At 41.5% G+C, this 14788-nt stretch overlaps 1 protein-coding gene across 1 annotated transcript in view; it reads left to right on the top strand.

Moving 5' to 3' along the window:
* The window catches only part of CC2D2A (coiled-coil and C2 domain containing 2A), a 137368-nt gene that overhangs the window by 66027 nt on the left and 56553 nt on the right, over positions 1-14788 (top strand). The window contains exons 16-17 of the mRNA XM_065877669.1: positions 868-1103; positions 11031-11208. Of these exons, the coding sequence (XP_065733741.1) occupies positions 868-1103; positions 11031-11208 (414 nt within the window). The remainder of the gene's footprint in view (positions 1-867; positions 1104-11030; positions 11209-14788) is intronic.

Below are 14788 nucleotides of genomic sequence, written 5' to 3'. Positions count from 1 at the left end.
CCCCTGCCTGCTGTGCTCTGTCTCCCTCCCAGCCCCCTCGCTAGGGGACAAAAGGATGAGAGAATGAACTGATTAATGCACTTGTTGAAAAAGCCACCCAGCCTGCTGATACCAGAGAAAGTTTTTTCCAAAAACAGTTCTCTGTATCATCCTGTGGCTGTTTGAATGAACCAGCAATAACCTGGTAATCGCTCATGTGCCTGTCAAGCTCTGTGATACGTATTTTACTATTTTACGTGGCTTGCCCTATCTAATGTAGGGTATTGGTGCTTCTGGGCTTCCCCCAGAAAATTATATAACTTTATACATATGACCTTGCAAAACTGGGACAATAAGTAATAAGTAATCCAGGGACAATAAGTAATAGATCAGGGTGATCTGCAGTGTCAGTTGTATTCACAAGCCTTATTTTAATTTCAAGATGTATCCTTGGGACTTCCCTGGTGGTCCAGTGGTTAAGACTCTGTGCTTCCACCGTAGGGGCTACAGGTTCGATTCCTGGTTGGGGAACTCCCGCATGCTGCGTGTGCAGCCAAAGAGATGTATCCTTGGTCTTTAGAACCAATACTAATGAGCAGATGAATAGTTAACTTTTTTAAGCTCTCTCTAGGGACCAGGCACTGTGATACGTTCTTTCCAGACATTACCTCATTTCAAGAGACCTGGAAAAAGTTTCCTATAATTGTTCCCACTTTGTAGACGAGAAAACTGAGGCATGGAGAGGTCAAATGGCTTAGTGAGCTGCCTGAGCGCACACAGCTGGTTGAGGTGGAGCTGGGTTTGCATCCACGTCTATCTGATTCTGAAGACTATGCTTTTCAAAGAAATTCCAAAATTCCTGACATAAGGTTGCCTCTTACCCAACAGAGGGCCAAAAAGAAGAAAAACAAACAAGCAGTCGAAGAACGTCCTGATGAGATGAAGGAGTCAGATCCCGGGGAGGAGCCTGTGAAACCCGTCCCTCCAGAGCCCACAGATCGGGCTGTGATAGAGCAACAGGTGAGGGAGAGAGCAGCCCAGAGCCGGAGGAGGCCCGGGGAGCCCACGCTGGTCCCAGAGTTGAGCCTCGCAGGGAATGTGACACCCAACGACCAGTGTCCCAGGTGAGCAGATGCTCCAAACATGAATGAGGTTGACATGTGACACACACACTGCACCATGTGGAATGTACATCTCCTGACTGACATGGAATGATCAGGAGAATCATGAAGTCTCTGTAGATATTTATTAGGTTGGACGATATGAAATTGCAGGTATTTGTCCAGATTTTGGTGATTTCATATGGTTCACCCACGCAACGCATCACCATTGGCCACTCAGGAGCTCATTACTGGAAGCTGCCTGTAGAGGACACTCTGCACAGTGCCTGCCTGCATGGCTTCTGGTTTGGAGCCTTTATCTGTAACCTCAGTGTGTCTTTTTTGTCCACTGCTGGCACACCCCCTGTCCCTGGCACAGACACCCAGATCTCTCCTTGGCCCTTGATTTCAGCTGCTCCTAGGCCAGCTGCTGTCTTTGAAGGCCTCACAGAGCCTCCCAAAGGAATTGTGGATATTCCCTATAGTTTGAGATAAAGTCAAGGCCATCTGAGGCCATCTGAGGCCCTCCAGATCTGGTAGAATTACATCTCTAGTCATTTGTATGTGATCCCTAAAAGTTATATAACGTTTATAAATCTATACATATAATAAGTTCATAAACACACATATATATGTTCGTCCTTTTTTTAGAAATTTATAAGTTAATAAAAATATTTTAAGTTTGCTATTTATTTCTTTCCTATACTTTACAGAGATGGGTCTCAAAGTGTAACCCCAGGACCAGCACCATCAGCATCCCTGGAGAACTTGTTGGAAATTCTCAGGTTCTACTGAGACCTGCTGAATCAGAAATTCTGGGTTAGGGCCCAGAAAACTGTGTTTTCACAAGGTTTCCAGGTGATTCTGATGCATGTTAAACTATACTGTTATCTATTAAAGGAAATATATTGAAATAATTATTACCACCAGATCCCAGGCCTAATACTCCAGTACCCAGAAGACCTATCATGAACACAGGGAATATCTCAGACTTGAATCTTCACTACTCCACCATAGAAAGTGAGAAGTCAGCATCGGAGATATTAGGATGCAGGGGTTAACCAGGATGTCTTTATAAGACCCCACAATCTTCTTAGTTTCAAACTTCTATTAATATGCTAATAACTTACTTTTACACTGTAGCTTCCTGTGCATTTTCATGTGTTCTCTCAACTTCGTAGCATTCAGATGCTATACATAAGTAAACTGTTCCCCAGCACTAAATTAGCTACTTTCAGGCCACAAATACCATACCGTATAACTTTGTTATGAACATTCAAAATATGTGATTTTGAGCACGTTTTTTAAAGGGAAAATTGAGGCTTGATTTTACAGTCCTTTATGGTGAGTCCCATTTTGACCAAGAATGTATACCTCAGTCTGAAGTTTCTGAGTTTTCACTAGGCTTGGGGACTATAAACCAGATTGCCCCAAGCCAATGATTATAAGCCACCCTCTTCATCAGGTCAAAGGGGGCCACGCAGAAGACAGTCTGTTTTAGGTCTGTTGGTGGCATGAGGTTGCAGTATTGGGAATAAGCCTTTAAAAAACCCTGAGTGAAGTCTTTGGGGGTCTTGGATATTTCTCAAGATTTGTTATTAAGTGTCTTTTATAGAAAAAAAAAAATTCAAGTCAACTGAGCAATTTCATGCCTGGGATGGGCCTAAATTATGGAGAGGTAGAAAGTTAAAACTACCCACTCAATTTAATGAGTACAGAATTTCTATTTGAGATGATGAAAACATTCTAGAGAAGGATGGTGGTGTTGGTTGCACAACACTGTGAATGTACTTAATGCCACTGAATGATATATACTTAAAAATAGTTACAATGAGAAGTGTTATGTTGTGTCTATACATCATAATATAAAAAAAAAAAAACAACTACAACCCAAAAAACCCTGAGCGTGTTTTAGATTTTTATGTTCTAACCTTTAAATTTCCTTAACAAATTTGAGTTGCTATTGGCTTAACCAATAACTGGAATTTGTAGTGGGCATCTCTGCAAATATGTACAATAAAATTAAAGACCGCTCTTGAAGGTTTTGATTTTTTTAACTTCGTGGCTATAAGAATGATATGCTTCGAGGGACCTTCAAAATGGCAGAGGAGTAAAATGTGGAGATCACCTTCCTCCCCACAAATACATCAGAAATACATCTACATGTGGAACAACTCCTACAGAACACCTACTGAACGCTGGCAGAAGACCTCAGACTTCCCAAAAGGCAAGAAACTCCACACATACCTGGGTAGGGCGAAAGAAAAAACAGAGACAAAAGAACAGGGACAGGACCTGCACCTCTGGGAGGGAGCTGTGAAGGAGGAAAGGTTTCCACACACTAGGAAGCCCCTTCACTGGTGGAGATGGGGGTGGCGGGGGGGAAGCTTCAGAGCCACAGAAGAGAGTGCAGCCACAGGGGTGCGGAGGGCAAAGCGGAGAGATTCCCGCACAGAGGATCGGTGCCGACCAGCACTCACCAGCCTGAGAGGCTTGTCTGCTCACCCACTGGGGCAGATGGGGGCTGGGAGCTGAGGCTCGGGCTTCGGAGGTCAGATACCACGGACAGGACTGGGGTTGGCTGCCTGAACACAGCCTGAAGGGGGCTAGTGCGCCACATCTAGCCAGAAGGGAGTCCGGGAAAAAGTCTGGAACTGCCTAAGAGGCAAGAGACCATTGTTTCGGGGTGCGCGAGGAGAGGGGATTCAGAGCACCACCTAAACGAGCTCCAGAGATGGGTGCAAGCCATGGCTACCAGCGCGGACACCAGAGACGGGCATGAGACGCTAAGGCTGCTGCTGCAGCCACCAAGAAGCCTGTGTGCGAGCACAGGTCACTATCCACACCTCCTCTCCCGGGAGCCTGTGCAGCCCGCCACTACCAGTGTCCTATGATCCAGGGACAACTTCCCCAGGAGAACACAGGGCACACTTCAGGCTGTTGCAATGTCACACCGGCCTCTGCCGCCGCCGCAGGCTCGCCCGGCATCCGTACCCCTCCCTCCCCCCGGCCTGAGTGAGCCAGAGCTTCCAAATCAGCCACTCCTTTAACCCCCTCCTGTCTGGGTGAAGAACAGACGCCCTCAGGCGACCTACAAGCAAAGGCCAACATTTAAATTTGGGGCCAAATGCAAAGATGAACCCCAGGAGCTGTGTGAACAAAGAAGAGAAAGGGAAATTTCTCCCAACAGCCTCAGAAGCAGCAGATTAAATCTCCACAGTCAACCTAATGTACCCTGCATCTCTGGAATACCTGAATAGATAATGAATCATTGCAAAATTGAGACGGTGGACTTTGGGAGCAGCTGTAGACTTGGGGTTTGTGTTCTGCATCTAATTTGTTTCTGGTTTTGTGTTTATTTTAGTTTAGTATTTAGAGCTTATTATCACTGGTAGATTTGTTTATTGATTTGGTTGCTCCCTTCCTTTTTTTTTTAATATATATATTTTTTCTTTTTTCTCTTTTTGTGAGATGTGTACGCTTCTTTGTGTGATATTGTCTGTATAGGTTTGTTTTTACCATTTGTCTAGGGTTCTGTCTGTCCTTTTTTATTTTTTTAGTATAGTTTTTAGCACTTGTTATCATTGGTGGATTTGCTTTTTGGTTTGGTTGCTCTGTTTTTTCTTTCTTTCATTTTTTCTCTTTTTTATTACTTTTTTATTTTTTACTTGAATAACTTTTTATTTTATTTTATTTTATTTATTTCATTCCTTGTTTCTTCTTTTTTTCCATTTACTTCTAAGCCATGTGGCAGACAAGGTCTTGGTGCTCCGGCCGGGTGTCAGGCCTGTTCCTCTGAGTTGGGAAAGCCGAGTTCAGGACATTGGTCCATCAGAGAACACCTGGCTCCATGTACTATCAAACGGCAAAAGCTCTCCCAGAGATCACCATCTCAATGCTAAGACCCAGCTCCACTCAATGACCAGCAAGCTACAGTGCTTGACACCCTATACCAGACAACTAGCAAGACAGGAACACAACCCCCCCCCCCTTTAGCAGAGAGGCTGCCTAAAAGCATAATAAGGTCACAGACACCACAAAACACACCACCGGATGCAGTCCTGCCCACCAGAAAGACAAGATCCAGCCTCATCCACCAGAACACAGGCACCAGTCCCCTCCACCAGGAAGCCTACACAACCCACTGAACCAACCTTAGCCACTGAGAGCAGACACCAAAAACAATGGGAACTATGACCTGCCCTGAGAATAGGTGACCCCAAACACAGTAAGTTAAGCAAAATGAGAAGACAGAGAAAAACCCAGTAGATGAAGAAGCAAGGTAAAAGCCCACCAGACCAAAAAAATGAAGAGGAAATAAGCAGTCTACCTGAAAAAGAATTCAGAGTAATGATAGTAAAGATGAGCCAAAATCTTGGAAATAGAATGGAGAAAATACAAGAAACGTGTAACAAGGACCTAAAAGAACTAAAGAGCAAGCAAACAATGGGGAACAACACAATAAATGAAATTAATAATTCTCTAGAAGGAATCAATAGAAGAATAACTGAGGCAGAGGAAAGGATAAGTGACCTGGAAGATAAAATACTGGAAATAACTACCACAGAGCAGAATAAAGAAAAAAGAATGAAAAGAATTCAGGACAATCTCAGAGACATCTGGGACAACATTAAACACACAAACGTTTGCAATATAGGGGTCCCAGAAGAAGAAGAGAAAAAGAAAGGGACTGAGAAAATATTTGAAGAGATTATAGTGGAAAACTTCCCTAATATGAGAAAGGAAATAGTCAATCAAGTCCAGGAAACACAGAGAGTCTCATACAGGACAAATCCATGGAGAAACACACGAAGACACATATTAATTAAACTATCAAAAATTAAATACAAAGAAAAAATATTAAAAGCAGCAAGGGAAAAACAACAAACAACATGCAAGGGAATCCCCATAAGGTTAACAGCTGATCTTTCAGCAGAAACTCTGCAAGCCAGAAGGGAGTGGCAGGACATATTTAAAGTGATGAAAGGGAAAAACGTACAACCAAGATTATCCTACTCTATCTCATTCAGATTTGACAGACAAATTAAAACCTTTACAGACAAGCAAAAGCTAAGAGAATTCAGCACCACCAAACCAGCTTTACAACAAATGCTAAAGGAACTTCTCTAGACACGAAACACAAGAGAAGGAAACGACCTACAGTAATGAAACAAAAACAATTAAGAAAATGGTAACAGGAACATACATTTCGATAACTACCTTAAATGTAAGTGGATTAAATGCTCCAACCAAAAGACATAGACTGGTTGAATGGATACAAAAACAAGACCTGTATATATGCTGTCTACAAGACACCCCCTTCAGACCTAGGGACACACACAGACTGAAAGTGAGGGGATGGAAAAAGATATTCCATGCAAATGGAAATCAGACGAAAGCTGGAGTAGCAATTCTCATATAATACAAAATAGACTTTAAAATAAAGACAATTACAAGAGACAAAGAAGGACACTACATAATGATCAAGGGATCAGTCCAAGAAGAAGATATAACAATTGTAAATATTTATGCACCCAACATAGGAGCAACTCAATACATAAGGCAAATGCTAACAGCCATAAAAGGGGAAATCAACAGTAACACATTCATAGTAGGGAACTATAAAATCCAACTTTCACCAATCGACAGATCATCCAAAATGAAAATAAATAAGGAAACACAAGCTTTAAATGATACATTAAACAAGATGGGCTTAATTGATATTTTTAGGACATTCCATCCAAAAACAACAGAATACACTTTCTTCTCAAGTGCTCATGGAACATTCTCCAGGATAGATCATATCTTGGGTCACAAATCAAGCCTTGGTAAATTTAAGAAAATTGAAATCATATCAAGTATATTTTCTGACCATAATGCTATGAGACTAGATATCAATTACAGGAAAAAAGTCTGTAAAAAATACAAACACATGGAGGCAAAACAATACACTACTAAATAAGTAAGAGATCACTGAAGAAATCAAAGAGGAAAACAAAAAATACCTAGAAACAAATGACAATGAAAACACGATGATCCAAAACCTATGGGATGTGGCAAAAGCAGTTCTAAGAGGGAAGTTTATAGCAATACAATCCTACCTCAAGAAACAAGAAACATCTCAAATAAACAATCTAACCTTACACCTAAAGCAATTAGAGAAAGAAGAATAGAAAAGCTCAAAAGTTAGCAGAAGAAAAGAAATAATAAAGATCAGATCAGAAATAAATGAAAAAGAAATGAAGGAAGCAATAGTAAAGATCAATAAATCTAAAAGCTGGTTATTTGAGAAGATAAACAAAATTGATAAACCATTATTCAGACTCATCAAGAAAAAAAGGGAGAAGACTCAAATCAACAGAATTAGAAATGAAAAGAAGTGACAACTGACACTGCAGAAATACATAGGATCATGAGAGATTACTACAAGCAACTATATGCCAATAAAATGGACAACCTGGAAGAAATGGACAAATTCTTAGAAAAACACAACTTTCTGAGACTGAACCAGGAAGAAACAGAAAATATAAACAGACCAATCACAAGCAATGGAATTGAAACTGTGATTTAAAATCTTCCAACAAACAAAAGCCCAGGACCAGATGGGTTCGCAGGTGAATTTTATCAAACATTTAGAGAAGAGCAAACACCTATCCTTCTCAAACTCTTCCAAAATATAGCAGTGGGAGGAACACTCCCAAACTCATTCTACGAGGCCATCATCACCCTGATACCAAAACCAGACAAAGATGTCACAAAGGAAGAAAACTACAGGCCATTATCACTGATGAACATAGATGCAAAAATCCTCAACAAATACTAGCAAACAGAATCCAACAGCACATTAAAAGGATCATACACCATGATCAAGTGGGGTTTATCCCAGGGATGCAAGGATTCTTCAATATACACACAAATCAATCAATGTGATAGACCATATTAACAAATTGAAGGAGTAAAACCATATGATCACCTCAATAGATGCAGAAAAAGCTTTGACAAAATTCAACATCCATTTATGATAAAAACTCTCCAGAAAGTAGGCATAGAGGGAACTTACCTCAACATAATAAAGGCCGTATATGACAAACCCACAAGCAACATCGTTCTCAATGGTGAAAAACTGAAAGCATTTCCACTAAGATCAGGAATAAGACAAGGTTTCCCACTCTCACCACTATTATTCAACATAGTTTTGGAAGTTTTAGCCACAGCAAAAAGACAAGAAATAGAAATAAAAGGAATCCAAATCAGAAAAGAAGTAAAGCTGTCACTGTTTGCAGAAGATGACTTGATACCACACATAGAGAATCCTAAAGAGGCTACCAGAAAACTACTAGATCTAATCAATGAATTTGGTAAAGTTGCGGGATACAACATTAATGCACAGAAATCTCTTGCATTCCTATACAGTAATGGTGAAAAATCTGAAAGAGAAATTAAGGAAACACTCCCATTTACCACTGCAACAAAAAGAATAAACTGCCCAGGAATTAACCTAGCTAAGGAGACAAAAGACCAGTATACAGAAAACTATAAGACACTGATGAAAGAAATTAAAGATGATACAAATAGATGGAGAGATATACCACTCTCTTTCTTGGATTGGAAGAATCAACATTGTGAAGATGACTATGCACCCAAAGCAATCTACAGATTCAATGCAGTCCCTATGAAACTACCAATGGCATTTTTCACAGAACTAGAACAAAAAATTTCACAATTTGTATGGAAACACAAAAGACCCCGAACAGCCAAAGCAATCTTGAGAAAGAAAAATGGAGCTGCAGGAATCAGGCTCCTGGACTTCAGACTATACTACAGAGCTACATTAATCAAGACAATATGGTGCTGGCACAAAAACAGAAATATTGATCAATGGAACAGGATAGAAAGCCCAGCGATAAACCCATGTACATATGGTCACCTTATTTTTGATAAAAGAGACAAGAATGTACAATGGAGAAAAGACAGCGTCTTCAATAAGTGGTGCTGGGGAAATTGAACAGCTACATGTAAAAGAATGAAATTAGAACACTCCCTAACACCATACACAAAAATAAACCCAAAATGGATTAAAGACCTAAATGTAAGGGCAGACACTATAAAACTCTTAGAGGAAAACATAGGCAGAATACTCTATGACATAAATCACAGCAAGGTCCTTTTTGACCCACCTCCTAGGGAAATGGAAATTAAAACAAAAATAAACAAATGGGACCGAATGAAACTTAAAACTTTTGCACAGCAAAGGAAACCATAAGCAAGATGAAAAGACAACCCTCAGAATGGGAGAAAATATTTGCAAATGAAGCAACTGACAAAGGAGTAATCTCCAAAATTTACAAGAAGCTCATGCAGCTCAATACCAAAACAACAAACAACCCAATCCAAAAATGGGCAGAAGATCTAGATAGATATTTCTCCAAAGAAGATATATAGATTGCCAACAAACACATGAAAGAATGCTCAACATCACTAATCATTGGAGAAATGCAAATCAAAACTACAATGAGGTATCACTTCACACCAGTCGGAATGGCCATCATCAAAAAATCTACAAACGATAAATGCTGGAGAGATTGTGGAGGAAAGGGAACCCTCTTGCACTGTTGGTAGGAATGTAAATCAATACAGCCACTATGGATAACAGTATGGAAATTCCTTAAAAAACTAAAAATAGAACTACCATACAACCCAGCAATCCCACTACTGGGCATATCCCCTGAGAAAGCCATAATTCAAAAAGAGACATGCCGCAATGTTCATTGCAGCAATATTTACACCAGGACATGGAAGCAACGTTAAGTGTCCATCGACAGATGAATGGATAAAGAAGATGTGGCACATATATACAATGTAATATTACTCAGACATAAAAAGAAATGAAATTGACTTATTGAGGTGGATGGACCTAGAGTCTGTCATACAGAGTCAAGTAAGTCAGAAAGAGAAAAACAAATACTGTATGCTAACACATATATATGGAATCAAAAAAACAAAAAAAAAATGGTTCTGAAGAACCTAGGGGCAGGACAGGAATAAAGACGCAGACGTAGAGAATGGACTTGAGGATACGGGAAGGAGAAGGGTAAGCTGGGATGAAGTGAGAGAGTGGCATGAACTTATATACACTACCTAATGTAAAACAGATAGCTAGTGGGAAGCAGCCACATAGCACAAGGAGATCAGCTCGGTGCTTTGTGACCACCTAGAGGGGTGCGATAGGGAGGGTAAGCGGGAGATGCAAGAGGGAGGAGATATGGGGATATATGTATATGTATAGCTAATTCACTTTGTTATAAAGCAGAAACTAACACACCATTGTAAAGCAATTATACTCCAATATAGATGTTAAAAAAAAAAAAAAAAGAATGATATGCTTGCCTAGATACCTCCTATGTTCTATTGGGATTCAAATGACCTTTAACAATAAGGAACATTTCTTAATCCCATGCAGCCAGTGAGCAGTGACTCACCATTGGAAAATGTTAAGAAAAAGCTTGGATCTTGGAAAAGCAGAGTTGACCCAAATGCTACAATATGCTATTATATTTATAGGTTAAAACATCCTCCCCAAACATAAATCACTACTAGCCTTTATGGTCTGAACTCACTCCATTTAACAAATAATATAATTCTGTTTACTTTAAACTTTGGGATACAAATGTAAGGGTTGTTTGAAATAATTAAGGAGACCGTAGCACAGTGATGCTTTAGCACAGTTCTAAATCCCCTGTGGCCTTTTCACGGCCTCTTATTTCATATCACACATACTATTTATTATATTAAGCACTGCAAGACCTATGACTGCCTTGGTTCAATGAAGGCTAAAGGGACTGAAGCTCCAGCTCCAGTGTATCTTATTCTGGTCAGTGCCCATTTGTCAAACACTCCAGTTATACTTAGTAAATGAATACTGACCCACCAGTGAATGGTCTCACTCTGCAGGGTGGAGGTCTTGCGAAGGGAGGATGTCAAGAGGCGCTCGCTGTATTTAAAGGTGACCTTCAACAACAAGGAAGTGTCCAGGACCGACAGTCGGCCACTTGGGGCTGACTTCCGTGTTCACTTTGGACAGATTTTCAACTTGAAAATATTCAACTGGCCGGAGAGTTTAACACTTCAGGTACATATTTTAATTATAGTCACTGTCCCAAGAATTTTGGGTCATCACAGGTGCAAGATGGTTTTAAATCATCCATTGGCTATGCTGGTGTCCTGATAGATTCTCAAGGGGAACAGAAGGTCAGCTCTTCCTGGGCACGTCTTAAGGTCTTGTCAGAAAAGATCTGTTACCCCACTTGGCTCCTAGAAATGCTGGCGGAGTAACTGGCCACAGTGATCAAGTGTGTGTCTCTAGATGAGGTGGGGGGATGAGGGAGGATGGGGGACGGTAGAGAGGTCTCTGGCTCATTCATCAGAGAACTTCAACGTCACGCTGTACCAAGATCCTAGCATAATATACCAGAGAAATCAACTTCTATAATCACAGGTGGTTATAATGGGGGGTTGGGGTACAGGTGCTAGGATCCCCCAAAATAAATAAAGCTCCCCACTAGCCTAAATGCCACCATTAGCAATATATTTATTTGTGTCTGTTTTAGTTTCCTAAGGCTGCCATAATGAAGCACCACAAACTTGGTGACTTAAGACAACAGCCATTTTTTTCTCTCACCGTTCTGGAGGCCCTGAAGTCTGAAATCAAGGTGTCAGTGGGGCTGTGCTCCCTCCAAAAGCTCTAGAGAAGAACCTTTCCTGCCTCTTCAGCTCATGGTGACTCCAGGTGTTCCTTGGCTTGTGGTAGCATCACTCCCATCTCTGCTTCCATCTACACATGGCCTTCTCTTGTCTGTGTGTCCTTTTTGGTCTCTTACAAGGACACTCTCGTTGGATTTAGGACCCACCCTAATCCAGTATACGCTCATCTGGATCTTTAACTAATTATACCTGGAAACACCCTATTTCCAAATAAGGTCACATTCTGTGGTTCCAGGTGGACATGAAGTTTTAGAGGACACTATTCAATCTACTACAGTGTCTTAGGCTTGCTGTTCTTATGGCGAAACCTCTCTTATGATGCTGACAGATTCTCTTTTATGATACTAATAGGCATGTTACTTAGGCTTGCAAATATGTGGCACAGGTGCCTTTGTTTGCCACCTACCACCCATGCAGAAATCACTAATCCTCATCCACCACTTGTGCAGAAATTTCTCATTCTTATCCACCACCCTTGCCAGAAATGACAATTGATCATGCCCTATTTTCCCCCACTGAGCCTGGATATAACTTCAGAATCCTTCTCAACACTGTACTCCAGGCTGCCACTACCTACTGATTGTAATTGACATTAAGTCTGCAGATACAATTATAGCTATGTAATTATTAAAATATTTAAATACTTCTCTACTGAATAGCAAAGAGTTTCCATCCTGGACCCCCAAAATGCCACCCTGGCCACATAGACCCCACTTCCAAGACCCTCTGGACCTTCTTACAATGGACCAGTTAAAGGGTATGTCTGAACAAGGTTAATGCCTCCAGGATCCTGTCCCCTTGTACGGTAACAGTTCTTGTGATTGGTTAGCACTTGGCTGTGAGTACTGTTCAATGTTTTGAATATCAACCCCTGTCTAGACTCAGGTAGTTGAAAACCTTCTAAAACTAGTAGAGGAAGTTTGAAACAGCTAAGATAGGGGGTTATTTTGACAGTGGGAAGGAAGCACAGTAGAAATGCTCAGAATGAAGTAGGGATGCCAAGAAATGAGATGGTGACCCTGAACCGGTCAGCACTGGGCACCCAAGGTCAACCACCTGGGTTTGGGGCTTTCCAGAGACTGTGGCAATTTTGTCCTTCTCCTTTCATCCCTGATCTGGGGGTGGTGAGGGCTGAGGGTGATCCTCATGTACAAAGCACCTAGCATCATGACTCAGGCCAAATTCCTTTGCTGTGCTGATAACAGCATTGATAGCTACAAAATTGAAAAATGTTTTTCTGGAAAGTTTAGTGCTAGGCTTAGTCCAGTCACTCATGTAATTCTGCAAAAACCCATCTGATTTTTAAGGAAATGTCTATGTATTTGGGAACTTAAGAAAAACAGAACGAAATTACTTTGCTGCTCAACTTAATATGGGTGAGAGGAGAAAGTAAGGAGATTTTGTTAAAGTAAAGAATGATATGAGAAAGGGGATTGAATGCGGAGGTTTGGTGAAAATGTGAGTTTTTCTTAAGCCTGAAAGTTCCCTATGAATATCCGTGGGAAAATAATCTCGACATTTCTGCATGATGGGGTGATGGTGCCTGAAGGTGAGAGCAGAGAGTCACCCAGCTCTGCACTGGGAAGGGAAGCTGAGGGCACCTCCAAGTGGATGGCCGGTCGGCTTGCCTGGTACTAACAACCCTGCCCATGGTGCCAGGTCCACGCCGACTGTGTACCCCCGCTCCTCTGGAGCCCCTGCTGAGCCTGACTGCTTACGTAGAGGGCTCCTCTTCCTCTGTCCCTTAGCAAAGTTGTGTCTGAGGGGCTCTGAGATCCTGCTGACTGGGTTTCATCCCATCATCTCTCCCTGTGAGAGGCACCATTATTTGAGTCACTTAACTACGAGGCACCATGGATCCAAAGACACAATCCCATTTCAGATTTGTTGAAATTAGAAAATCTGGTATTCTTTGTACGACTAACACCTGATTAAGAGAGGCCTTCCTTAGCCAGAGATTCTCTGCAGTGCAGAGCCTGAAGGCAGTGTCTTTCTCCTTGCATGGCAAAGGGCTTTGGAACATTTAAAATCCAAATGCCTTTGGGCGGAGGGTCACACCCTGCTGGTTCTGAAGCCCCACATCTTTACTGCTTCCCACATGAACCCTCCTGCCCTGGCCCTGCACACTTGAGTGTGGTTAACCTACAGTTTAAAGCAAGACTTAACTGCGCAGGGAAAACTGTGTAAGTGAAGAATAAAACTTGATGGAGAAAGTAAATAAACACAAACTCCAAAAGCCAGCTCGATGCTTTGCTGTCACCTGTTCTTCACCATGAGAGGTTGCTGGGGACCCTTAAGAGTCTTACCTGTCCCACATCCACAGAATAGCAAAGATTTCAGCTACGCAGAGTTTGCCCCCTTGTTTGAGATTCATCCTTGACTCCTCCCCTTCCTCCCCTGCAGAGGAAAAACTGATGTTGAGGAAGACCGAGATTCACGTGAGGAGATCAGATAGAGAGCTAGAGGGAGGCGGGGGAGAGCAGCAGACAGAACATGGCAGGTAGGAAGGACTGGGGGCCTCGGAAAGAGACCCTCCCACACTGAAGCTAGTGCAAAGGACAGGAGAGAAGGCCCTGGCATCCGGGTGTCCAGCCTGCGTCCCTGTTGGTCGGTGAGAGCTCAGACCACCTGGCCAGTCTGTGAAACCCTCTCCCACTCTGGGCCATTCTAAATGTTCTGAATTACCATGTGGGAAGACATCCTCCACCTTCCACTAATGTACCAAGACTTTATTTCACATATATTCTAAAACATAAAGGAAGCCTCCTATACTATCTCCCATTGACTCTCTTGAATATTAACTTGCTATGGATATTACAATCAAAACAATTTTATAAAGTAATGTGAAAAGGGTATTCTCTAAAATATTATGAAATGAATTTTTAAATAAAAAAACAAAATTTTATCCTACAATATTAAGAATATACTTATAAGCTATTATCTTGGCC

This window comes from Phocoena phocoena, chromosome 5 (assembly GCF_963924675.1).
Source record: "Phocoena phocoena chromosome 5, mPhoPho1.1, whole genome shotgun sequence".
Taxonomy (NCBI): Eukaryota; Metazoa; Chordata; class Mammalia; order Artiodactyla; family Phocoenidae; genus Phocoena; species Phocoena phocoena.
This window is presented reverse-complemented; position numbering and strand designations above follow the sequence as displayed.